The sequence below is a fragment of the Annulohypoxylon maeteangense genome (genome assembly GCF_022496945.1).
Source record: "Annulohypoxylon maeteangense strain CBS 123835 unplaced genomic scaffold GGS22scaffold_13, whole genome shotgun sequence".
Lineage (NCBI taxonomy): Eukaryota > Fungi > Ascomycota > Sordariomycetes > Xylariales > Hypoxylaceae > Annulohypoxylon > Annulohypoxylon maeteangense.
The window spans coordinates 831,893-858,188 of record NW_025953260.1 but is presented as its reverse complement, the minus strand read 5'-3'; the positions used below and the strand labels follow the sequence as shown (position 1 = coordinate 858,188).

The 26,296-nt window shown below is 42.8% G+C and overlaps 6 protein-coding genes and 1 non-coding gene across 7 annotated transcripts; 4 read left to right on the top strand and 3 right to left on the bottom strand.

The window, feature by feature from the left end:
* Positions 1–2,221: 2,221 nt before the first annotated feature.
* On the bottom strand, positions 2,222–3,194 carry GGS22DRAFT_38023 (uncharacterized protein). The gene has a single exon (XM_047966944.1). The coding sequence runs from the start codon at positions 3,005–3,007 to the stop codon at positions 2,300–2,302; it is 708 nt and encodes a 235-aa protein (XP_047817094.1). The 5' UTR covers positions 3,008–3,194; the 3' UTR covers positions 2,222–2,299.
* A 1,929-nt stretch (positions 3,195–5,123) lies between these two features.
* On the bottom strand, positions 5,124–5,213 carry GGS22DRAFT_t98. Its single transcript has one exon. It is a non-coding gene; the product is annotated as a tRNA-Arg (tRNA).
* A 546-nt stretch (positions 5,214–5,759) lies between these two features.
* On the top strand, positions 5,760–7,901 carry GGS22DRAFT_195450 (uncharacterized protein; the record flags this gene model as incomplete). The annotated part of the gene is made up of 5 exons (XM_047965668.1): positions 5,760–6,047; positions 6,140–6,933; positions 6,985–7,259; positions 7,320–7,756; positions 7,812–7,901. 5 exons carry the CDS (start codon positions 5,760–5,762, stop codon positions 7,899–7,901), a joined length of 1,884 nt encoding a protein of 627 aa, XP_047817093.1.
* Positions 7,902–15,184: 7,283 nt separating this feature from the next.
* On the top strand, positions 15,185–16,600 carry GGS22DRAFT_190574 (uncharacterized protein; the record flags this gene model as incomplete). Its single annotated transcript, XM_047964996.1, has 3 exons — positions 15,185–15,473; positions 15,541–15,706; positions 15,763–16,600. 3 exons carry the CDS (start codon positions 15,185–15,187, stop codon positions 16,598–16,600), a joined length of 1,293 nt encoding a protein of 430 aa, XP_047817092.1.
* Positions 16,601–17,010: 410 nt separating this feature from the next.
* Positions 17,011–19,471, top strand: GGS22DRAFT_37978 (FMN-dependent dehydrogenase-domain-containing protein). The gene is made up of 3 exons (XM_047966942.1): positions 17,011–17,451; positions 17,512–18,993; positions 19,050–19,471. Exons 2-3 carry the CDS (start codon positions 17,625–17,627, stop codon positions 19,214–19,216), a joined length of 1,536 nt encoding a protein of 511 aa, XP_047817091.1. The 5' UTR covers positions 17,011–17,451; positions 17,512–17,624; the 3' UTR covers positions 19,217–19,471.
* Positions 19,472–21,069, top strand: GGS22DRAFT_38010 (uncharacterized protein). Its single transcript, XM_047966943.1, has 4 exons — positions 19,472–19,808; positions 19,890–19,974; positions 20,182–20,501; positions 20,558–21,069. Exons 1-4 carry the CDS (start codon positions 19,727–19,729, stop codon positions 21,001–21,003), a joined length of 933 nt encoding a protein of 310 aa, XP_047817090.1. The 5' UTR covers positions 19,472–19,726; the 3' UTR covers positions 21,004–21,069.
* Positions 21,070–21,701: 632 nt separating this feature from the next.
* Positions 21,702–25,950, bottom strand: GGS22DRAFT_37880 (sterol-sensing domain of SREBP cleavage-activation-domain-containing protein). Its single transcript, XM_047966941.1, has 3 exons — positions 25,530–25,950; positions 23,067–25,465; positions 21,702–23,011 (listed from the first exon to the last, which is right to left on the bottom strand). The coding sequence occupies exons 1-3, from the start codon at positions 25,559–25,561 to the stop codon at positions 22,056–22,058; spliced, it is 3,387 nt and encodes a 1,128-aa protein (XP_047817089.1). The 5' UTR covers positions 25,562–25,950; the 3' UTR covers positions 21,702–22,055.
* Between the last annotated feature and the right edge of the window lie 346 nt (positions 25,951–26,296).

Sequence of the window (26,296 nt, the reverse complement as noted above, 5' to 3'; positions counted from 1 at the left end):
TTAGTGGCCTGGCAGCCTGGTAGCTTAGCTATCAGACCGTCGACTTTAAAATCTCGGATCATCATATACCTAATTAAAAGTTCCTATGCGAAGAACCAGGCACCTGGGCATCTACTAGGGTCTTAAGTCGGCTTCGAGTTCCCGATCTACAAGTTCTACAATAGCTTGAGTGATCGCTGTACAGGGCGCCATAAGAGAGTAGACAGGGGTGGTTCCGTACCTGACTACCCGAATCCAGCACGTTAGTAACACAACAGATCGCCAGCACCAGCGACAAAAGCCGTTCACAGTATTGCGCTGCAGATCCAAGACACGAAGAAACATACATCGCGCTATCGCGCTTCCAAATCAATTGTTCTGAGACTTAGATGCTCCTCTACCGAGCTTCGCACGGCTTTCCGCATGGACGGATGTAAACGTGAACAAACCAGCTGAGCTACGTACCGCGCGGCACGACCTTAAAGATTGAATGGTCACCTACCTACATATGTACCTAGTAGCTGACGAACTTGGAAAGTTTGTTATAAGTTAGTTCCGCAACGAAGGGATTTTGAAGGGATTACCAGTCAGCCAGGTCAACTGTTTCCTAATTTACGCTGAACGGTTAGTCGAAATTCGCAGGTAACACCTACAAAGAGGCGCCACCATCTCTAGAGGCTAAAGCGTAGGTAGTTAGCTGCACCCGATACCATATTCCGGGGTCCCCAAAGCCTCGTGTTGCCCAGGTGCTGCGGAAGTTATCATGCAGGGGGCCCCTTTCCGGCGTCTTCGCCATTCCCTCTCATTGGGACGATCCAGAGAGATGCGGTTTGCGAAAGGTATCGAGGCGCAAATGGCATTAAGTGCCACGCCTCACTTTTCCGGGGGAGCAGTTTTGTGGCTCTCCCATGTCGCTTTCGAAATGACTGTCCGGCTCGCGCCATGCGGCCCGAGTGCTTGGTCCCGATTCCCGTCCAGGCGCTTGGGTTTGATGCCACCACAGCTTACTGCAGCTAGCTCACAATTAGCTGCCGTTGCCCGTTAAGCTAATGGGATACGATTCGTTGACCGGTCAACTATGCACCCTTTTACTTCGGACCCTTAAATGCTCAACGCCGCCATAAAGAGAAAGTATTCTCTTACTGTAGTAGAACTGAGGATTCCAGATATCAAGGGATCCTATCTTAAGAGATCTACGTACTAGCAATCTCATTTCCGGGCTCTCGCTAGAAGGTCCATGCGCAAATCATGTACTGTGGCTTTCATCCTTGAGCCTGGCAGACCATTGAAGATCCCGTTTTAGATAAGTTGACGCTAATTGGATGTATAGTATAGCCGATATTCTCCAAACTAGCCTTTTAACTGCCAATCAACTTGTAATATCTACGAGGTACATGGCAGTACCATTGCTGTATATCCATAGATTGGACAGCTCACTAGAATGGTAAGATATATGGTGATTAACATATACCTAGGTCCATGACCATAAGCAATGGTAAGCTGGTAAGATCAGCTGAAAAGCCTTTCTTTTAGTATCAGAAGCAGAGATGAGGCCGAGAGGGTGTGCACCAAATCAAACCTCTAGTTCCAGCTCGCTCTACGATAGTCGTTCGATAGTATCAAGGGAGACGTGACAAACGCCCCCCTGCTATCGAACATTGTTACCAGGCACGTCTGAAAACCAATCAGTCGTCGTCCCGGTGTGTTACGAACAAGGGAGATGTTCGAGTTCAAAACGTCGACCAAGGTCGGTCTCTTTTTCCTTTTTCGTCCGAAACGGCCTCAGCCGCCGAGAGCGCATATGCCAGATTTCTAGAATGGGATCAGACAGACCAGAACACCATCCCCCCCTTGCCCACGATCAATGCAACATCGTTTCTTTATTCCTGCTTCTCGAACCTCTAGGCTGGGTAAGCGGCGCTCCGGCGGCAAGGGCGGTTCCCGCGATCTGGGTCGATATGCGTTCCCCGACGATCGCGGCATGGGGGCAAGCGGGGGGTTGAGCAAACACGTCCGGGGTCGTAGCCCATACAGACGCGTCCTAGGTGCGCCAGCCCTGCAATTGATACATCAAGCCGCTGCCGTCAGCCGCCACAACATGGGGGTCCAGGACCCCTTCTGTTTTCTTCTAGGGGTCTTCTAAGGGGTGGTGGAGGGGAGAGGATACCCTAATAAGGCTGCTGTAACTCCGACAGCAACGGAAACAGGGCCCCTAGGATGCCGGAGAACGGTTCAGTGCGCGCGCACGTACATTTACTATTAGTACTAGCTGCTAATCTGCTAGGCAGTCCTATTGCCCGGATTGTAAACAGCTAGACAGTTACATCATCCCGTCGTATAGGGGACCGCCGAGGTAATATCCCGCGCGTCCGCCTTGCATATGGATACCATTCCTCCTCACATATACCGGTATACGTACGAAGCAGCGTGCGACCGTTTGATGACCCAGCAGCCCAGTAGCGGGAAGTCCACGAGGTGCGCGACTGTCGCAACCCGCCCTTCCCTGAGCTGGGCTTGCGCAGCTAATACCCTTGCTACATATAGACATACAGACATACAGACATAGAATATACCTGGGCATACACACATGCGGCAAACGGTAGTTACCTATGCCGGCGTTGGCATTCGTAACTCTCCTACATACACTACGACTGCCTGCCAGTGAGACTGCTTGCTTGCTTGCTTTCATGCTTGCCTGCCCGGAAAAGTTTTTTTCAAGCAGTAGAATGGCTGGCTGTCTGTCCATTTGGAGGTGTGGCGTCCGCATATGTCGTGTACCAGAACCCCCTCCCCCCTTGTTCCCCGGGCGTGGCTTACCTGTCCAATAACTGTTCTTTTGGGAAGCAGGTAAAACTTTTTTTCCTGCCGCGGTTTTGTCTTTTGCCATCGTCCACAGGCGGGCGATTTTCATGATTTTCACGGCATGCTTTGATGCGGATTTCCCGCGCATGAGGCTTGCTTCCAACCCTTTTCTCTTTTGCTTTTTTAGGGTAGTTTTCCATGTTCGGACGATCGCCGCCGTCCACATGCCAGGTACGCGTGGATTGATCGTCGGCGCTCCGCTGGCTAGGTAGCTAGCTTAGTAACCGGGAAACGAAGATGCGCGGCGGATGGGTACGGTTTCGTCGGGGACGGAAATTGGAGACATGTGCATACCTATCTTCATGCGCCCCGTCCACCACCCTACCCTACCCTACCCACTAGTATGTAGGCACACATCATGCAAGGCTCTGCAAATGGTGAGGCTTGTTAGCTTTACCCTATCTAGCCTGGCAGGCGGGTTTTTTCGCCCCCGTGGACTGATTCTGGCAGATGCTCAATGCGTGACGAGTTTGACGTCTGCGACGCATTCGCTGCTATCACCACATACTCTACCTGGCTGCCTGGGTTTCTGGGTGTCGACTAGGTTGCCGATGCCTGATGCGTGCGGCCACAGCAAACTTCATGACTGCTTCCTTCGAACACGAGATAGCTCGCCTCACTTAGGCGCATCGCGTGCGTCTTGGCGTGCCTGCGCGCGGTGAATAGGGATGGAGACCGGTCTGTCATAATTGTGGACGGAGATATGTACACGAGAGGTGACGAGTCTGCGAATATCCTCACCGCCCCTTTCGCTTTTCCCCCCTCGTTTGGGTATCCGCGGCTGTAGTTTGCTATCGCTATCGATGTCGAGTTCCGTTTCATACCGCGTCGTCCCGGTTCCTTTACGGGATTTCGAGCGAGCTGCAGTTTAGGTATGGAAGTTACGGTTTTGGGAGGATGGGATTGTGTGGTATTGACTGGGTCGTCTGATGAGGGTTAGATTAAGATGATTACGGCCTAATTTGAGGGTAGCCGGAGCTGAGATAAGCTGACTAACTGACTGACCGTTCACTCTGGAAGATAAGGTTGTGTGTTGCTATCACCACCTTCCTTGTCGGAGTTATGAGGGTGTAGGTAGGAGGTCAGCTCGATTAGGTGTAACTATTCTTAGAGTTTCTTCGTTGTCGTATTTGAAGTAGCAGTCTAGGTGAGAATTGAAGGAGGTTAAGCTAGAATTGGTACTCACTCTCTATGATACATCTGTGTCAACTGAATCCGGTGATGGACATGCCGATTTGGGAGCTACTAACCCTTATTAGTATAATACAGCTATGGAATATATATGTGAGAGCTGAGATAGGTTGAGTTCTTCGGCCTCCTCTAGATATCCTGTTGGATGATAACCAAGAAGCTGCTTATATCTGTTTATACCTACCTCTCTACGAAGGAGGTCCAGCCGTAGCTAATCTTAAGGCCAGTCAATATGACCAAGCAGTATTCAAAGAAGCATGCGCTGGTGTTCCTCACCATATACTCATTACCTTAAATGACTTGGTATTGCGCTTATATGTGTTAGTGATACTTCAACTACCCCTAGATATAAGATATGAAGTAAACGTTAGGCCCAACTCACGTTAACTAAGTGGGATAGTGAAGCATGTATGACAGTAACTTCCATAAGTTATCTTTCAGCTCAACACGGCAGCTTTGAACTCACATACCTAGGCAATTGATCAATATGATCCATTCCCATACTTGGAGTTGTAATATCGCTATTGAAAGTCGGTGGTTGAAGTCATGGATAGGGGTATGGTGATACACCAATCTTTCCTACAGGATTGCTCCTACACAATGGTTGATTAATGCTTACTAGAAGTATTCACATAACCTTCAAGTTAGTATAGCACTTAATGATCCCTCTTGATTCTAGATACTTATAGGCTTTGAGGGGTTGCCCCTTTTCTACCCCTCGTGTATCGTTTATTGTCACTCAGGGGTAGGTGCTAAGAAATTATTTGATATCTAAGAGATTCCCCTCAAAAGAAGAAAAAAATTCCGACTAATCTTGGGGCTATATAGGACATACGTTCCAAGCTCTTGAAGTAGCTACCAGTCGCATTTTCTCGTAGCCCTAGGTTGATAGCTCTATTGGGAGTAATATCTAGAAGGGACCAATAAGATCCAAGTCCATAAAATATTTAATAAAACTTGAATAGAATATAAGGTATACGTTTCAACAGTTGGGTGTATTTACTCAATTGAAAATGCTAATAGCTAAATGTAGGCATGGATGGGTATTTGAATAGGTAGCCTCTGAAATTTGAAAGAGTAAAAAAAAGTAGCACCGTACCCCGGACTCGAACCGAGAATCTTCGGCTATCAAATGATAAACAATTAGAAGGCCGACGAGTTAACCATTTCTCTAGTACGGCTTGGAAGTTACTTTGAATTATTGATACTTATGAAGGAATGAACAGGCAGGAGCAGACGTTATGTTGGGTGAGTACAAACAGTTACGACAAACCCTAACATAAGATGATAATAAGCTTCTTCCGACATATACCCATACTTACTACAAGTATACATCCCATAAATATATTGATAATCTCATATATTCCCACGGTAAAGGTACAGACCTAGCAGGTAGGCATCGGTGATTAGGTAATCAATTGAAGATCCAAAGTTCGGGTTACACAGCCTTACATAACCCTTCACCGGCTGGCCTTCATCCGACATAATACCGGCGCAAATGCGCTGCTCGATTTAGAAATCGTCGCGCGCAGGGTGTAAAGATTGGATTAATCAAGTTGTGCCCCCAGAAATCCGTAATACCTATTTCCCAATTCGATTTGTTTTTCTTCTTTTTGGATTACCAGCTTATATATTATATAATGACATTGTCGTATTTTCGCTTCCATCTCGGCTTTACTCCGTTTGCTGTATATCCTCGATTAGGTCCATAATTAGTCATCATCATCATGTCGCCCTGGATCCAGGCCGACGTCACGGATAGTGTGGTAGTTGAGATAGGTTCAAGAACCACTAACGATGATATCATGAAACAAGTTGAAGAAGAAAAGCCTTCTGATCATTACCGGACTTCATGGGGTATCTTCTCCGGAGACATAATGTGTTATAGTCCATGGGACGACCAAAATTTGTTTGCTCGCGTACGAAATAGCGAGATAAAGAGCGTGACGAAGGGTGAGCCTAGCATGGGGAGATACAAGTGGTACATTAATTACTTGTTGGGGGTTATATACAACGTTGGAAAGGCAATTAACCCCTGACCCGAACCCCTATATTTTCTTACTAAACTAATAGGATGCAACCTATACTAACATATATATTAATCTAGCCATTGGGCTACTCTGGAAGGCTTCGCCCACCATCTTACGAACAAGATAAACGTGATTTATCATGCCCTAGTTTATCATATGGTTCAACAGCTTCAGGATCGACATTTGTTGTGCAGACGGCATCCATAAGGCTCAGTCGTTCGGGGACCCCAAGCATTCAAGATGATGAGCTCAAACAGACAGAAAGTATCAGAAGTGCAGGTCCTCCGAAACAAAACCGGGTAGACCCAGCCGCTCTTCATGGACTCGGAGCTCGCTTTTGGACATTACCTAGCAGCCTGGAACATTTGGACCTATCTGATACCGACTCTGTAACAGAAACGTCGTCCGAAGATGATGATGAAGATGCGGATCCGTTTGATGACTTACATCAGGCCATCAGACAGGCATTTTCATCTGACGCGCAATTGGGAGAAAAAGTCATCAGCTACTTACTCCAACTGCCACCACATCGCCAGGCACAAGTCTACGGGTATAGGGCTATTTCGCAGAGTAATAACCATGGATCTGATCGCCCTAATATCCCAAATTATGATGGGAAAGGCTCTAGGGTTAAGAAAAGAAAAAGGGGGACGAATGAGACCTCTCCAAGTGGCTTAGGGGATAGCAAAGTGAATGAAGGAGATGAGGAAGATAATCAAGTTGTGGTTTCCCGTCGCTTGTCTCCAGAGTTGTCCCGAAAGAGATATGCTTGTGCATATTACAAATTTGACGGAACTAGATACGGGCCGAGGGCTGAATCTCGATATAAGTCATGCGGAGGTCCCGGATGGAAAGAATTCAATCACTACAAGTCAGTACATCGGTCTCCCGTGATTACCTAGATAAACTAATTAAAGAGAAGGCGTCACCTGCAACGGGTCCATCTCCTACATCAATGTTCTCGATGTGGCAAAATTTGTGATAACCCAGATGAGCTTCACAACCACTTAGCGCAAGATCCAAGGTGTCCCAGGTCAGAAGGGATAGAACGAGAAGGCATGTCTCAGCAAATATGGAACGACCTGCAGCAGGCATTCAAAAGGAATCGCAGAGGCCACGATAATCCTTCAGATGAAGAGCGATGGTTCCGCGCTTGGGATGTCTTGTTCCCTGGGCGTGACAGACCAGCTACGCCTTGTAAGTCCGAGGTCCGATTAACTTGACTTCTGAGCTAAGTCTTACTGATCGTAAACCAAGACTACGAGAAGCCGCCTCTTCCTCTTGTTTTCACTCAAATTCAAGGAGTCTTCGAAGCTAGTATAAATACTATACCAGAAATGGCTCAAGATTCTGATCTACGGGACAGAATCATGGGTTTACTAACGAGTGCTATTGACACGGCCACTCAAAGCGCACCATTAGAATTTGAAGCTATCGGCCCCAATACCGACCTCCTACCAGTACCGGTACCGATGTTACGCGACACTAACACGAACTATCTAAGTAATCTTGGAACAAACCCCCATGGTCCTATTTCTATGATTGACTGGGACCCGTTACCCCCTGTGAATGGATCGGGCTCCCTAGAGAACGATCTTTTCTCAGAGGGTATCTTCAATATGAATACTGCATTCGATGAAGACGACACCAATGTTTATGTTGACGCGGAAGATACATGTAAGAATTCTCTGAAAGTCTGCTAGTACTTACTATTATGATAGTAGAATGCGATATTAACTATCAGAATAGAAAATTAAGGGAATTACTTTCAGGTTCCCTATGAATGGGCTTGTCATGCACCATATCCAGGGGTATGACTTAACTACCATGGGCGTTTAAATGATTTGGGAATTAGGTTTAATGTATATATGTTACATATATAAGGTGGATTTAACATTATATTTTTAGTACCTTAAACTAATTACCAGGGCTCGAATTAATTTAACGTTAATCCACTAGTATATACCCATTGTTAAGAAATTTAATTTAATTTAATTTCATTAAGTTTATTTTAATTTAATAATTAATTTAATTTAAAATTATCGTAAATTAAATTAATAAATTAATATAATTAATTAATTATAAATATAATAAAAATGTTATTTTATTATTAATATTTATTAATAAATTTAATAATAATATTAATAAATTAAAAACGTGGCGAAAGTTATAATTAATAATATATATAACGTTAAATAAAATATTTATTCGAAAATAACGAATATTATAATTACGTATTTAATTAAATAATTAAAATTAATTAAAATATATTATTATAATTATTAAAAATTTTTTATTATTTTAATATATATAATATTTATTAAAAATAATTTATTTAATATTAAATTTAAATAAAATAAAAAATGTAATTATATTATATATTTTTAAAAGTAAATATTACGATTAAATAATTTTTTAAATTTTTAATAATTAATATAATATTATATATATTAATATTTATATTAAATTAAAACTTTTAAAAAAAGTTATTTTTATATATATATAAATATATATATAACGTAATATTTAAAACGTAATTATAAAAAATAAAATTTATAATATTACTTAATTTTATTAATTTTATTCGAATTATTAATAAAGTTTAAATTACGAAAATATTAATTTATTATATATAACCGTTTATCGTTTAATATATTAATTTATAAATTTTTAAATAAAAAGTTATTATTAATTTTAATTAATTTAATAAATATTTATTTTTTTAAATTTTATTTTATTAAATTTAATTTTTAATAATTTAATATATTTAAATTATTATTAACCGTTAATATATTATTTTTAATGTAATTTATTAAATTTATTTTAATCGAAAATAATTTAATATTTATATTCGAATTTATTTTTAAATTAAAAATCGATTATAATTTTTTTAAGTTATTTTTTAAAAAAAAATAATAATTATTTCGTTATTATAAAAAGTAAATTTATATTAAACGTAATAAAAAAAAGCGTAATTAAATTTAATTATACGAATATAATATTAAAAGTTTATTAAAAATATAACGATAAATTTACGCGTGTTATATTAAAAAAAAAACGATATAATTTAAAGTTTTTAATACGAACGGTATATAAAACGTTTTTAATTATTTTTATAAAATTTATAATATTCGGGTTTTTTTTAATAAAACTTTTTTAATTTTTTAAGTTAAAAATAAATTTAAAAAAAAAACGTTTTAAAAAAATCGTGGAAATAATAAATTTAAAAGTTAATAATTAAAAAAAATAATTTTTTATTAATACGTTTATTAAATTATTTAATCGTTTTTATTTTTAACGATTATTATTTAAATATATCGTTAAAAATAATTTATTTTTTTTTTAAGTTAAAAATTAAAAATTACGTAAAATTTTTAATTATTTAAACTTTTTTATTACGCGTTACGGTATTAATATATTTAATAAATAAATTAAAAAACGTATTCGAAATTTATTTAAATCGAATAAAAAAAAAATAATATAAACTTTACGAAAATTTTTTAGTTTAATATATTTATTTTTTAATAAGTAATAATTATTTAATCGTTACGCGTTTTATAATATTATATATTTTTTTTATAACGAAAATAATAAACTTTATAAATTTATTTTAAAAATTTCGGAAATTTTAAAAATATATACGAGGTTTAATATTATTATTTATATTATAAATATTATTATTTATATTATAAATATTATAAATTATTATAATATTAATAATAAAATAAAATATTTTACTTTAAATAACGCGTTAAATAATAATACGATAATAATAAAAATTAATAACGCGTATAAATTTAAAAAATTTAAACGGCGTGGTTATTATTTTAATTACGTATTTAATTTTATTATTAAAACGTTAATATTTAATAATAATGTTAAAACTTTTAAAAATAATTTATTTAAAAATAATTACGATAAATAACGTTAAAAAAATTTAATTAATAAATTTTATAATTTTATTAATTATATATTCGTAAAAAATAAATTAATTAATAAATTTTAATTATTATAATAATAAAAACTAATAAATTTAACGAAAAAAATTATATATAACGTTATTTTAAATAATTTTATTTATGAATTATTTATTTATTATATAATAAAATACGTTTTATTTTTACGAAATTAAATTAAAAAATTAATATTAATTTAAAAATAATAATGGAAAAACGTTAATCGTAATAAACGAAAAATTAACGATAAATTTTTTATATATAAAGTTAAAAATATATTAATTAATTATAATTAAAAAATAATTAAAGTTTTTACGAAAATATTAAAATTATTTAAATTTATTATACGATTATTAAAAAGAAATAAAATAATTAAAAAACGTAAAAAAAATTAAATTAATTTATACGGTAATATTTAAAATATATTTTTAAGTTACGAATTTTTAATAAAATAATTCGAAAATTATAAATTTTAAATAAATAAATACTTTAATAATAAATATTTAAAAATTAATATAAATTTATTTTAAATAAAATTTAATAATTATTATAAAAAATTTAATAATATATTTATTTATTATATTATTATTATATTTTATTTAACTTATAAATAAATTTAATTTAAAATTTAATAAAAAAATAAACTTAAATGAATTATTAAAACTCGTATAAAAGTTAAATATATATAAAATATTTAATATTATAATTTTATAAAATAATTTATTATTATTAAAAAAAAAGTACGTTAAAATAATAAACCATTTTTTAAGTAATAACGTTATTAATTTAACTTTTTTACCGTTTTTTACGAAAATAATTATAATAATTTAATAAAAAATAATATATTAATTATTTTAAACGAAATAAACGAATATTAATATTAAATTAATAATTTAAAATTTAACGATAATAAAATTCGCGATTTTTTTATATATTAATATAATTAAAAAAATAAATACTTAAAATTATTTAAAATAACGTTTAACTTTTTTATTATATAATTAATGTTAGTAAAATACGAAAAGTTATTTTTAATTATAAAACGTATAATAATACTTTTACGTAATATTATAAATACGTAAACGATCGTTATATGTTAAGTTTTACGGTTTTAAATCCGGGTTAAAGTAATTAAAAATATCGATCTTATTTTTTTTCCTTATTCGGACGATATAATCGATAGTAAGGTTAACGATATAAGCGACGAGGAACTTGCGGAGTGGTTTAAGGTATGGCTTGAGAGTATAAAAAGTAACAATAGCGTAAGTGGGAATAGTTTTATCGAACAAACTGTACTAATTAACTGTAAATAGGGGGCCCCTAATCTTGTAATATACTAATTAATTAACGTCCACCAATAGCTATTAGTGTATACCATAATCTACTCTACGAGAGGATCTGGTGGATTAGGATCAATCTACTTAATATACCCTCTTGGTGTAGTTGGTGTAGTTGATCCGAGCCCTGCTGACTACCAGGCGCCCCTTTCGCGTGCTTCGGCCGATACAGAAGGACTTACCTTTGTTCATAGTACGGATAAGGGGGTGCGAAGAACTCGGGGGAGGTTACGATAAATTAACTTTGGAAACACTACCTGCGCCTGCTGCCTATTAGTCGCTCATAACGATCCAAATTAAATTTGAGAATATTTGAGTAGATTGACCCCCATATTTCACCAAATCCTGCCTATAGAGATTATTGGAAGGCACTATCTGAGAAGGAAAGGGTGCTTTCGAGAGCATTTTCAAACCTAAATATTTCTTTCTTGTCTTGGACAACACACATATATATTTGTCTTGCACCCCAGCCCTGTACTCTTTGAAGAAATGAGCTTAGCTTTTTATTTATAACATTACTATCATGAGAAAACGACCTAACATACACTGGTCTCCTCTTCGATCTTGGATATTCCAAAGCTATGTAATATCTACGCCTGTCATAGCGGAAATATCAAAACGCATTCTACATATTCTTTTGAGCTTCTAATTCTCTCTATCTATATCCATCGAGACATCTAACCTGGCTCCCCCAACGTCTCGCTATCGCGAAGCGGAACCAAAGAACTTGGAAAAGATGTCAGGTCAAGATTGGTCGAAATGACTAAGAATAAACTCGCTCGGGAGACGAAATAACTTACTAGACGGATGAAGCACCAATCGCAGACGGGTATTTCTTGCTCGACGAGTATGAGAATGAACTCTTATCTACTCTACTCCAGTGCTAGCAACCAACATGCCTACCTAGGACCTCTCATGGGCTCTCACGAACTTCTACGGACTGAGCCCTAATCCTACTTGACCAATAGCTCCTGGTCCTTGGCGGGGTAGCCCTCCAATTCAAATTCTCTCTGCTCCTCTACGCTGAGAAGATCTGTTTCCGAAGTCTTCGCCACAGTATCTAGAGCATGGTATGACTACGCTGCTGTTGGCTTCGGGGCCGGCCGTCTACCGCTCACCACCGGCGTACGTAAGAGATCGTCGCATCGTGGCGCATAGGCCCCAAATCGATCCGCACGGGTCTCCGGAGTCCTGCATAGATACCGACGTGATAATCGGCGTCCTCGCTTGCTGAATCGGGTACTAGGGGCCCTATCCCCTATCAGCAACGATGAGACCCATCCCCCAAATGACATTCGGACTTGGCCTCTGAACGAGTCGCCTCTCGCTTCTCGGGAAGATGATGCAGGTTAGGTTATGAATCTGCACGGAGATCCAAAGGCGAGCCTTGGTTGAGGGATGGCAGTTGAAATAGGACAAGAAGCCTACCCGGCACTATTCTATCTTATTTCTATAGTCCCATCTCCATTACTATTACCGATCATTACTTACCAACCCTGGATCGAACTCCGGTCCGACCAAACTTCTACTAGACAACAACCCATTATGTTTTCACTCAATCAAACTGGTTTTTATCCAAAAATTTCCCCATGTCAGTTTACAGTAGTACGAACCCGCGTGGTCTACTACTACCTGTATATTTCACTTTCTTGCCGGTTGTGTTGAGTTAGCTACGCGTGGAATTTGTATTTAATATGGTTCATACTCTCAATCAATCCCCATATTAAATCGCGGTATCTGCCAACTGAGTTAGCGTCAGCGGCAGCTGTGTAAAAAGCAACTCCAGTTAGTTACCTATTTATATCGCGAAGGTGGCCCATAAGTGGATCTGTTAGATATAGAAAGGCTTACTAGGTACCTAGGCACGATAGCAAGATTTTTGATGACGAGGGGTCATCGATTTTTAGACTCATCCTCTATTTTAAGAGTTCTTAAACAACTTTATGACTTAACTCACTATATCAATGGATTCTTGTTGTTGACCTATCCTTGACCTAGGTAGGTAATAGGTAACTAGGTAGGTATCCGTCTCCCACCAGATATCTGCTTGGCTCAAATCCTCAAGTCACTTATCAAGTTCGCACTCGCTCTATCAAACAAACTACCAAGTGATTAGGGTCTTTTATATCCTTGTATGTGCTAGGTAATGATGAAACAGGTTGGAATTAGCGGTCAAGGCTGACTGCATACTCCTTCCTATGCTGGTCTCCTCATTGATTTAGTGAAGAAATTTTATTCGGATTCGAACATATTGCCAATGATGGCGTAAATTCTCGTGAACTGTGTAGAAGTCAAGTAAAATACCTAGATATCGGATCGTGGCATTTAATGAACGTTTGTAAAGTTCCTCGGGGATGGCATTCGAGGAAGGATGGCGGTCGATCTATTATACCAAACGCCGTGCCGCCGACCTGCCCGAATAGGAGAGATCATCACTCACCCGTCAGCAACGGATACCAGCTGCCAAAGCTGACACCATTTCACCTCGGCTCCGATCAACTGGACTATCACAAACCACTAAATTTATTTCAGACAGTAGTTCCAAGGAAAGATTTTCGGCAGATCGTGCCTTTTCAATCCCTCGCCTTTGCGGGGTTGAGACACCGCACACGGACGCTGCACACAGAGAATAACAGAGCAGAGCAGAACAGAACGGAATAGAGTCAATTAATTCCTTTTTCCCAGCCAGCCTCCCAGCCCACTATCATCATACTAAGTCATAGCGTAACATGGACTATGGCAATATGCATCTCGCACACCTCCACCTAAACGTATGTCGCCTGGTTGCATCAATAAAGTGGCAAGTAGTAATTAGGTACCACAACACGGCTAGAATTCTGGCCTGATCTGGATCTAGCCGCAAAACACCTCCCCGGCTGAACGGCTTGCTGCTCATCTGGCAAAGCCTGGATGTTTGGATGTCTGGATTCAACGCCGCTAAAGATCTAACTAGGGCCAGATCATCCATCATCCTGTGCTTCCTTCTCAGTTTCTCTGCCAGTGTCTTGTCTTGTCTCTCTTCCCCCGCGAGTGACATGCTCATAATCAGATAATCCGGCGCCGGTTATTACTTATCATTATAAATAATGAGACAACTGACGCACAGGAACAGAAAAGGGTTGCCAATACTTTTCGCACATGCATAGTACATACATACAGTATAGTACCTATACCTGTATGTAAGCTGTAAGCTGCGGCGTTTTATCTGCGGGAGCATCCCGTCCCATCTTTCCCAAAGTTCCTTAAAACTCCAGAAACTCCACAAGCCCGGCCGATTGGTGTGCTCGTTCGGGTGAATCGAACCAGTTCACGCGGTTGGTCATCAATATTAGGTACCTAGCAAGCCCCGGGGGATACATACCTACATCCATCCATCCATACATGAGTGATTATATGTATGTATGGATGTGTTTGGGCTTGCTTACATCGCTCTCTAGAGACTAGAGTCTACATATGTACCGGTGGTGAGAGCTCCGCCCCAGTCTGACGTCGCACGAGTCACCCTCCAGGGTCTCATCCAGTAATCCCAGGGTCTCATCAGCCATACTACAGAGGTGGGGATCTCGTCTCAGCTGAAGCCTCACTGGGTAGTTTCGTAGCCGGTCCCGGCAGGTGCAAAAAAAAGTGTTCGCCGCACTCGATTCTTTTGGACAGGTTAAAAGCGGCTCGTCCGCACCCCCCTCCATTACGGCCTGTGGCCCCCCCTTTCGGATTTTTTAATTCCTGCCTGCCTTTTATTTTTTTTTGGTTTCGTTTCTTTTTCTTTTCGTTGCTTATACGATTGTTCCATTCTTCGAATGGTGTCAATTGTTGCGCTCCGTCACCCAACATGACATCCGCCCTCAGGCTGGCCACCTTGAGTTATGCGATCGCTCTTGTTGATGCCGGTTTGCTGTTCTGGTCCGGGGGCCGTCGCGATGCTGGGAATTGGGGTCCGGCCAGACACACTGCAACCGTTGGTGGTGCTGCCGCCGAAAAAGATCCTGTAGGATGGATTCCGCCGAAACCGACTGCGCCGCCGGGGGCCATGCCGTTCGATATCGACCTTCGGAGAAGGCAACAAACTACTACTGTCACGTCTGCTGCTACGTGCGGGTATCCAGTTAGCAATGTCAATGGTAGGTCGTCATTTTAGATTATTAAATTCACCTAACCTTCTCGTGAGAAGCTCTTAACTCTTAGTAGAGTCGGCGATTAGTTGTAACAATGGGGAGTACTGTTATGAGAACCAGTTTGCAAACGCCGCAGGATGCTGTGGCGAAGCAAACCGTCGCGATTGCAGAGTGCCGACGACGTGCATTGAATCAAGCAGATCAGCGACATATTCGTCTGATCCTAGGACACTTATCTGGTAAGTCCAAGACTATCCACGCCTCTTCCTGGCCTCTTCAACTAAGTCGAGGGTAGCAATGACACGGCGAAACCCCGTTGTGTAACGTACTTGTACAATGCAAATTTCTTCGAGAACTTGAATGGGGTTAGTTTTCTAGCGTGCGGCAAAGACGCAGGATCCAGTACGATTGCAACCAGCCCGCCACCAGGCTGGTCACCGACAAGTGATACCAGTACCGCTCCCGAACCCACGGACAGTGACCCGACTATTCCAGTAACTGTTACGGTATTTCCAAGTAGTAGCGCATCATCCTCGTCCACACCAGTTCCAGTAGCAGATAGTAGTAAATCGAGAACCGGGGCTATCGCGGGCGGTGTAGTTGGCGGTGTTGCCGGACTCGCGTTGATCATCGCTGCCATTTTCTTCCTGTGGCGACGTTTTCGGAGAGTAAGGGACGATCAGATGGAAGGAAAAGGGATGGAAGGCTCGCCCCCCTATCCGGGCCGAGATTACAGAATCTCTAGCGTATACCCAGGAGGCATACCCGAGCCGCAATACCAGTCCGACTTTTATGGGGAATTACCTCCACAAATGATTCAGACAGATTCGATGCAGCATGTTACGGGTTATCCGCAGCCGCCACAAGCTAGTTACGACCCGGTTTCTACTGTACCTAGGGATATGCATCCACAAGGAAGAGCGACGACTACGTTTATTCCGATATCACCGAAACCGAACGAAGACGACATAGTATCACCTATCACCCCCGGAGACGGGTTGAACCCTGCCGACGACCCGGCGACGTACACCTGGATCTCGAATCCAACACCGCCCCCACAGTCAGAATACTCCCAGTTCAGCCCGCCGCCCCCTCCGCACTTCCAATCTTACCGTCCGTACCCGGGTACGTGAATACACATTACGTGTTGCCAGCGACAACACACCAGTGCCGGCCATGATATCGCGAGCGATGAAGCTCGTGGAACGAGATCCCTTTCTCAAAACCTCAACATACGAAAATTCTCTGTACATATATCTAGGGTAACGGCGTTTCTCTTTCCCGGGTTCTGGCGTCTCGGCGGCGTGTCTTGCATATGATACCTCTTATTGCGTTTCTTAATCGCGAGGACCTGGGTGCGGAGAGGGATGACTAGTGGGATTAATTCGGGGCTTATGAATAGGAGGTGCAGGGAGGCTTTTTTATGATATAAAATCGATTTTTAAGTCTTTACCTACGCTAGGTATGTCCATCTCGACGAATTCACGCGACTGCACGCGATTTACAATAATGTCCCGTTTTCCCGGATCAAAGCACGATTTAGGGGAAGACAGATTGGGGTGCTTTGATATGTAGGCGACTTGTTGATGTATGAACCAGGATTATAGATCTCCGATGCGTTCTCCGAGGATTGATTGTACTGCGGTTTGTATGAGATATACATAGTAAAGCTTCTTCACTCCTTTGAGCTTGATAAAGCTTGTTAGACCTATAGCACTAATGCATCAGCAACGGCAAACTTACAGCACTAGTGGCAAATAATCTGCTTCCGTTTATTAATAAAATTCGTATAAATATAGGTATTCGGTATATCGTAGGCACTTATCATCGGAATGAGACATCGTGAGATGCCAACGCGGGGAAGCGGACACCCCGGATCGATAGGCGTGTGGGGAAGGCGGCAATGCTTCTCCACGTTTCGGTAATCATTCCGCCGACTTCTAAGGGCGTATATAAGAGATCGATATAGGTATATAAATCTCTAGTAAGTGCTTGGTCATTAACGCCCTTAAAGGATAGCCTCTGACAATTGAGGTCAATACAGAACCCTAGGTACCCACCGCATACATAGGCCGGCTTTCACATTTAGAAATATACTCCGATAGAGAGCTCCCATTCCTAGCCACAAGAAAGCTAGGCCTTAGGACGTACGTAGATATGGGTGTGGGAAAAGGCGACAGATCCATAACCGCAGCCGAAATATCCCAACACAACTCCCCCACCGACCTCTGGCTCGTCGTCGACAACATAGTCTACGACCTAACCCACTTCGCGCCAGAACACCCCGGAGGCACCGCCGTCCTGCTCCAGCACGCCGGCCGCGACGCCACACCCGCGTACACGGAAGTCCACTCGCCATCACTAATCAAGACCTCGCTCCCGGCATCCAGTCGGATAGGCACACTCGACAGCACCAGCGTAACAGAAAACTGGACTAAACTCCCAGCACAAGCCCCCACGATGTCGCCACAGAAGCCGCCAGCAAAACCGCCGTTGGAAAGTCTCCTCAACGCGCACGACTTCGAAGTCGCAGCCGAAGCAAGCTTCACTCCTAAAGCATGGGCCTTCGTCTCCTCCGCCGCAACAGATTGTCTGACGAAGAACCGCAACGGGTCCGTGTACAACGACATCATGCTCCGCCCACGTGTGTTACGTGATGTAGCAGACATAGATCTCAGCACGACGATGTTAGGCCAGCGGATTCGGGCGCCGGTATTCTGCGCGCCGACGTCGATGGGGCGGATTTTCCACGCGGAGGGGGAGCGCGAGCTGGGGAGGGGGTGTCAGCGGGTGGGTGTTCCGCAGTGTGTTTCGACGAGCTGCTCGTTTCCGCTTGCGGAGGTTATGGATGCTGTTGAGGAGGAGGCGGGGGAGATGGTTAGGAATGGGGAGGGGGGAGGGGAAGGGGTGGTTCCGGTGTTTTTTCAGCTGTATGTTGATAAGGATCGCAGGAAGTCGGAGGCGTTGCTGAAGATGGTGAGGGAGCGTGGCGTTAAGGCTGTGTTTCTGACGATCGATGCCCCTGTTATTGGGAAGAGGGAGGCGGATGAACGTGTTAAGTCGGATGAGAATATGAAGGCGCCTATGTCTGGGGCGCAGGCTAAGAATGATAAAAAGGGGGGTGCGTTGGGGAGGTTGATGGGTAATTTTATTGACGCGTCTATGACTTGGGATGATATCGTTTGGTTGCGGAAGCATACCCCTGGTTTACCCATCGTGTTGAAGGGTATCCAGACGTCGATGGATGCAGTGAAGGCCATGGAGATTGGGGTTGACGCGATATATCTTACGAACCATGGTGGCAGGAGCTTAGACACGGTCCCTGCGACGATATTAGTGTTATTGGAGCTGCAGAAATGCTGCCCACAAGTTTTTGAAACGATGGAGGTGTTTATCGACGGCGGCATCACCAGGGGAACTGATATTTTTAAGGCGTTATGTCTGGGTGCTCGGGCGGTAGGAATTGGTCGAGGATTTTTATTTGGCCTAAATTATGGAAAGGAGGGGATTGAACATTTCGTCAATAGTAAGTCTGTCCTATGATATCTCGAGAAAGAAGAAGTGCTAACTGGTTTATCAAAGTACTCACGGATGAGTTGAAAACTACGATGCAGATGTGCGGCATCACTAGCCTTGATCAAGTTCATCCCGGATTACTACATACAGGCGCTGTCGACCATCTGGTCCCCGGATCAGAGGAACCTCCATATGCTAAATGGAGACCCAGGTTAAGGATCAGTAAACTATGAAGAAAAATAAATATAAGGGACAAAAAGCCAACGAAAGTACTTTGTACCATATACGTACCATATACATAGGTACCTACCTACACATCAATTTACGTGCCTGCCTCCTTAATAGGTAGGTACTTAGGTACCCGGCCTCCGTCCGTCACCTCCTGCTCCGTCAACTTTTATACAATATACAACTCCCGGCAGACGCCCCACACCTCTATATATTCACCTTTTTAACACCAACCGCCTGCACAATTTTATTTAATCCTTTTTTACTGCTGCTCAATCAGTACTCGGTACGTGACCGTCTACGATTCTATTTAACAGCATCCCACCCTACAACTATTTGACATCTAACATTTAACACTTCTCATCCCACCTTTCATTCTTCATCCACCTTTTATCATCTTTTCTCCCACAACGTTCTTAACCTTCTCGTCACCGACTTCCATTTTTTACTTTCACCCAATATCGACTCGTTTTATTCACCTCAAACACTTACTTCATCAAATCATCTTAAATACAATGGCTTTCTACAACAAACGCCCCCTCACATCGGACAGCGTCAAGCCTATGGACTCCATCAGCGTCCAATCCATTAACGACGGTATTTTTGTTGAAAGATCCCATGAAGACCAGCTTGTCCCTAAAGAGTGTACTGACTTAATCACCTTTTCTGTGATCAAAGGCTACCATATCATCATGAGTGATACCAGCGACTGGAGTTTCGATGCCGATGGCGTGTTATGCCTGATGAAGACGAAGGACTGGACGTAAGTACATTTAATATTTATCCCCATCATTCATTGCATCTTACTTCTTCCATCTTCATCTACCTTTTCCATTTCTCCAACATACCTGATGTGTAAAAAATTACCACATGGCACCCGTATCAATCAATACCCACAACGGGGCTTAACAAGTATAATACACGAATCTTGATTTACTATAAGTACACTACTAATTTAAATGAACCATAGCTGGGACATGATCTCGAAAATCCTCCAGCGCCCCGTCAAAGACGCGAAGGAGCGATTCCAGCTCCTCACTTCTCTCGCCAAGGACGACGGAGGCATCCCAACAGACATCATCGGGGAGCTCTACTTCCTGAAGATGCGCCGCTACCCCACGATGTTGGATGACATCTTGTCGCGATCTTCGGAGTTCGAGAAGGGAAAGGCCGAGTTGGATAAGGCGTTCAAGAATCGCAGCCTTAAACTCTCCGACAGCCTCAACGGGGCCGGTGGTATTAATGGGTCCTGGCTTGACTCCATCATTCCCAACACCGGAGCTACTGAAGGTAATATCTTTTGAATCCTATTCAGTCTAGAGCTATCTATGCTAACTAAAGTAAAGCGGCAGACTCTCTCCCCGAACATCGCTCGTCGGCGCCCAGCTCAAGCAGTTCTTCCGGCTATGAATCTTCCGGATCTTCTGAGGTGGCCGAGATGGAACCCTTCGAACCCAAGAAGGAAGTCCAGGTCTACCGACCGAAAGACGCCATCATCAACAGTTACGCCAGAGAGTTTCCGGAGATGAAGAAGTTGCGAGCCGACAAGGTCTTCACCAAATGGGAGTGCAAGGCCCTGGCCACTCTCGAGGCCCGTCAGCGCGGTAACAAGTGGTTCAATCTCTCCGCTGACTTCACCAACTTGACCGGACGAGACGTCGACGCAGACGTGCTCCAGGCTAAGTTGGAGAAGGCGCCCACCATGAACAAGTCGGAGACGGCTACCTTTTACGGGTTTGAACGGCCGGCCAATGAGGAGAAAAAAACGAAACGCACTCGACGAGATGCATAGTTCGATTCTTTCCTCGGCACGTTTTTCTTTCGCATCATGGTATGGGCAATGGTACCCCGGGCAATAGCATGGCACGGAGTATAGTAATGGGTTCCTGTTTTTTTCTTCATGGCAAAGGAGTTTGGTCAGTTTTTATGGCATGATATGGGCTACTACTGAAGGATGGTATATGAAAAGCCACTTTGGCATGGCAATCGTTAGTTTTTCCCAATCATGCATTTTGCAGAATAACAATGTTCTTGCAACAAGTCAGTATTATCACTAGAAGCCTTTCGCACGTGAAATGAACATAGACATCAGGGAAGATACGAAGGACATCCACGATGTAGAAGACATTTGACCCATCCACGAATGCCTCTAGGAAAATCTCATAGAAGGACTAGGTACCAAGGCAAAACGACAACGTCCTAAACACCTCCCTCCCAACCCAAACCCAGAACAGATCACAGCCAAGTCACTAATCACCCAACCAACAACCCCAATTTAAGCATCAATATATTTATTCAATTCATTCCATTTAATCGGAGGAGAGAAGAGAGCTCTAAGCCCAACCCACCAACCAACCGCACGCAAACTCACTCACTCTTAAACGCACCTTCGTCTCCGTCGCCGTTCTATCATATGATAACCAGCCCAGCCGTCCCGTTCCAAGAACCGGTTTGCCTACGCCTCTCCGTGTGTTTGAACTCTGAATATTATTGGAACCCCGTTGCTTTTTTTGATGAACTCGTAAAATCGCGCCGTGATAACCCCGGGCCACCCGTTTCCCCGTTCCCGTTTCTAGTATGTCCCTAGTCGTAAAGTTTCGCGGAGGCGAAGAAGAATAAGCAAAAAAAACAGACAGAACATACGCCGTTAACCTTTAAACCCCTTGGTGTGGTGTTGTTGTATAGTTATGTTGACCGTGTAGACCTCGAACCAGCCAGATCCTTTGAACCTATATCCGTAATGCAAATCATATCTCGTCCGAACCTAATAGTCCGTTTCCCATATCGTAAAAATAGTCCGTAGAAGAAATTAAACCATAAATATCGTTCGAGCCCTCGTCTATGTCAACAGTGAGGGCAGTGTACAGCATGCTTAGCGCGAAGAGTTGATGGCCCCTTACGCCGACGATTCCCCAACGCAGGCATCCCGTCTTCAGGCTGTGCTCTGTCTCCCGTTTCGAACCGCTCGTTGCCGACCACGATGACCTTGATGACATTACTAAGTCCAATAGCCAAGCTGGCACGGCCGATTCTCGCCATAGGTCCTAGATTGTTAACGAAGAGGTGGCCATCATCTTCAATCTTCGGGCATAACGGCTGCGTCTCCCATGTCTCCTTTTTACCGAAATGGGAGAACATCCATACTTCCCAATTATTGTCTGGGATACCATGGCCATTCGCAGATTGAGAAGGTTGGTGCCGGCGCCGAAGATTACTAAGCTGTTGGAGACGCTGGGGATCATCATGGCCATCTGCTCGGGCTTTTTCCGACGTCTTCTTTCTAACGCCAGCGATGATCCCAGAAGGCAAAGCGTCCCATACTCCGGGATTTTTTATGGTCCGCTTCGACACCTTTGCTCTTTGCCATGGACAGCACGTTTTCCTCGTGGGGGAAGTAGGGTCACAGAAACACAGCGACTCTCCCTCATTCTGCGGGCTATATGTGTGTACCATCAGGTCTCGAGTGTAAGCATGGTTATATGCCATTGTAAAACTCCATAAGGCAATGGAGCCGCACCGCATTTTCCGTGGCCTCGAGTGAAAACATTTCACGCTTTTCGGTTGAATAGGATCCGTGTTGAATGTATAAATCGTTTTGAGAGTCTGTGAATCCACTAAATCCACGGTCTGAAATCGGATAACGAGGAAGAAGCCCAACTCTGGCAAAGACTGGATTGAGATGAGGTCGCGCTCGGTCGAACTGCCTTCGTTCACTATACTAGAAGGCCACTTATTGTCCTCTTGGGTGGCAATATGAACTTGACCATCACGAGTAGAAGCTATAACTTGAGCAGGAAACCCTTCAATTGTCAGCGACACTGAACTTTTAATATGAGTAATATGAAAGTTGCATACCTTTTTCCGCAAGAGAGCTAACGGAGACAATCGAGCTCCCTTCGGTAAGCATAACGCTTTTCGGTCGTGCTTGATCTGTTCTCAGTTCCGTAAGAGTGCCGTCCCGCCGAATAACCACTAAAGAGGGAATAGTCGCAGAATCGTCAGGAACGAAGAAGAAAGCTTCAGGCTTATGTCGATCCCGCTCCACCTCGAGTACAGGGCCCCATCGAAAATTGACGAGGTTCCATAGAAGAACTTTGCTTGATGTTAAGAGCGCAAGCCAGTGAGACTCATCGTCGATACATACGGCCAAAATAGGAAACGGAATATGAGATGAGTCATCGTTGTCGCTCAACACGTAGCTTTCGCCGCCAGCTTTGACATCCCATACTCGGATAATTCGATCCAGCCCAATGGACACCAGGTGGCCGTCGGAGGAAGCAGTGAGTAAGGCGACATCAAGAGTGTGGCCTCTGCTTAGGGTCTTCACCGAGAGGAGAGGATCGTTATCGGCTCCATCAATCCTCGCAGAATCTGCTAACTCGTCCCACAATAGATAATTCATTAGTAGGCGGACCGCAGCCGCGATGACTATTATAGTTACAATGAAAGGGGATGATTGATGGCGGATGAAGTCGTAAACGGCTGGCGGGAACCACGGCTCGTTAGCTGAAAGGTTCCGATCCGATCCTTTAAGAACGAAAATTGTAGGGTAAAAGACCCTTGCGATATAACTATGAGCATCGGGCTTGATAACGTGAATGAGTTCCCGGGCCGTCTCATGGTCTTGAAGACCTAACCACGATGCTGGACTTCTGCCTTGATGAACTTCGCTTAGAGATGAAGACAGCGATAAATTCTTGTATTTCGGAGAGATGTGGAGAATCCGGCTCAGTGCTCTTATGACACTTTCATTCTCAAAAAAGTGCCACTGGGATATGAGAACAAAACCAACCATTACGATAGTCCCGGCAATGCGTGTTGACATAGCGATCCTGCCTTGCAGCATCGCATCTAACCATGTTTGCCGTGATTGTGGGTCGGAGACAGATCGATGAGATCGAATCGAAGCTTTTGCGAGTGCATCGCTAAGTTCAGTACGTCGAACATCAACACTGAGTACTGAGAGGAAGAAGGTTGATAGGTAAAAGAAATCAAATATTAATGCAATCGCCGTAAAAGTGCAAAATGCCGAAACACCCGGCGATACGAGTTTCGATAGGCCATATAAGATGATAAGATTTTGAGCGACGCTGGTGAGAGCAACGAAACCTGTCTCACCAAATGCATAGCCAATCCTCTTACTGGTGTTGTGTTCCGATGGTGTGAGAATGACAGCATTGATGAGACGGAAGATGTTTTCCAAGCTCATAGAAAAGATCACGACCGGGTATCCTAAGCGGGGGATCCTTGACAAATCGATCTTAAAAATGGCACATATAGTAAAGCTTGAAAATATGGCGAGAACAATCTGGGCTATAACGGTAACCATCAATCCAACCTTCGACTTGACGGCCCGTAACTTAGACAAACTTGTCAAGAAGTAAATAAGGACGAGGGTATAGGCTAGCCCTAAAAGCAAGACATCCTGAGACGACATAGGACGAAACTGAAACTCATACATTTCGCTGGTTTTTCCGTTCGGAGAATAATTAAATATGTCCCAATTATCATCCGTGTTCTGTTTGAGAGCTTGGACTTTCTCTTGCCATTGACGTCCAACTGGAGAGTCTCGATGATGGACAAGGGTGATGACAAGGGCATCAGCGGCGACGAGCCGGCGATCCTGGAAGCGTTTCCCACTAAATACAGTCGAATGCCGTAGGGTCACATTGACTGACGTCGATTGGGTCTTTCTCTCATTTGCGGTGGCAATAATGTCATCATCTTGCTCTATCGTCTCTGAGGAGCACGACCAATACTGAAGCGGGGATTGGAAAAACCAAGACTGGTTCGTTAAACCATTGGCAACATGATAGGAATCGCGTTGGTCAAGCGTGAGATCGGTATTCGTAGCATTAGCATTATCGATCTCGTCAGCAATATAACGCCGTGGGTTAAAATTGACAGTAGGGCCAAGCAGTTCATCTTGAAGATCCAGCGCACTTCGTAGTACGTTTCTGTTTAGAGCCTGAAAATAGTTGCCGTGTACCCATATCGAACGCATAATAACATCAGGTTCGACTCTGTTCTTGTCGACCAGAGGTAAAGTATCGGTCCAGGCATGTTCGGGAAGGATAGACGCGCCACTGGTAAAGTCGGTAGTATAGAGGAAGGGGAAGGGATATATAAGGACGGAAGCGACAGCAACGGAGACCAGCAAGGTTGTCACAACATGGCTAGCAGCGTATCGTCCGTACCGCGCGAAAGCAATACGTAAAGGATGCGATTCCTCTAGTACGGGACCTTCAGTAGTTCTAATAGTGGATTTGGTCAATTGAAGTGTAAAATAGCAAACGGGAGAAGGGAAGTAATGCATACCCTCTGAAAGGATAGAGAAGATACCAGATCATCCTTCACATACACAGCAGGCAAACACCAGCTTGCTCGCCGTCCAGAATATCTCAGCGCGCCAAACGGAAGGGAGGCAAGTGGCCTTTCGTGAGGTCAAAGGAGGGGCGCATTCTCCTCACGGCGTATCACATGCGAAGAGGATGTAATCCAGGGATATCAGGATACGTAGTCAATAGACAGTCTGGGTATATTTGATTTATTTGTCAAGCGGATGAGACATAGTCGTGACGGAAGCTACACTATGTATAATAATCTTGAGGTCGAGTGGAGGAGGCCGAGGCTGGTGGGTATTCGTTGAAAAAGCTGAATTAGGATGAAAGGACAGAGATCGGACATGGAGGCGCTATTATCGACTTTTCGTATTTCATAAAGTAAAATAAAAAGGTGAATTGAGTTAGTGAAGACGCCCTGGACGCCAATAGAATATTAGAAATATGCTAGAAGAGGACTAGAGCGGCGCCGCCGTGTTTAGAGTTGTTTCCTACTGTCTCGCACTTGACTTGGCCGAGTTATGTATCCCATGTATCCCAGGTAGCTGGAGCCATACAAATAATTTGTACCTAATAGTGCAATGCGTAATCGGGCAAGCGTGATGGAAATACGTTAATCGAACTTAATTGACTGGATCGATATGCAATTTCATGGATGTCGGATGCGATTCAGAGGTTTCCGATTTTCAGCTGACCGTACTAGAATATTTCTTTCTAAGATCTGGGAAGGAAGGATTCCGAGTT

Coding starts and splice junctions, on each gene's coding strand:
- GGS22DRAFT_37880 (XM_047966941.1), bottom strand. CDS start 25,561: ATGATCTGGTATCTTCTCTATCCTTTCAGAGG. Junction 25,466..25,529: donor CTTCTCTATCCTTTCAGAGG/GTATGCATTACT, acceptor ATCCACTATTAG/AACTACTGAAGGTCCCGTAC. Junction 23,012..23,066: donor TAGCTCTCTTGCGGAAAAAG/GTATGCAACTTT, acceptor TGACAATTGAAG/GGTTTCCTGCTCAAGTTATA.
- GGS22DRAFT_38010 (XM_047966943.1), top strand. CDS start 19,727: ATGGCTTTCTACAACAAACGCCCCCTCACATCGGACAGCGTCAAGCCT. Junction 19,809..19,889: donor CGTCCAATCCATTAACGACG/GTATTTTTGTTG, acceptor CTGTGATCAAAG/GCTACCATATCATCATGAGT. Junction 20,502..20,557: donor CAACACCGGAGCTACTGAAG/GTAATATCTTTT, acceptor ACTAAAGTAAAG/CGGCAGACTCTCTCCCCGAA.
- GGS22DRAFT_38023 (XM_047966944.1), bottom strand. CDS start 3,007: ATGTGGACGGCGGCGATCGTCCGAACATGGAAAACTACCCTAAAAAAG.
- GGS22DRAFT_37978 (XM_047966942.1), top strand. CDS start 17,625: ATGGGTGTGGGAAAAGGCGACAGATCCATAACCGCAGCCGAAATATCC. Junction 18,994..19,049: donor GATTGAACATTTCGTCAATA/GTAAGTCTGTCC, acceptor GGTTTATCAAAG/TACTCACGGATGAGTTGAAA.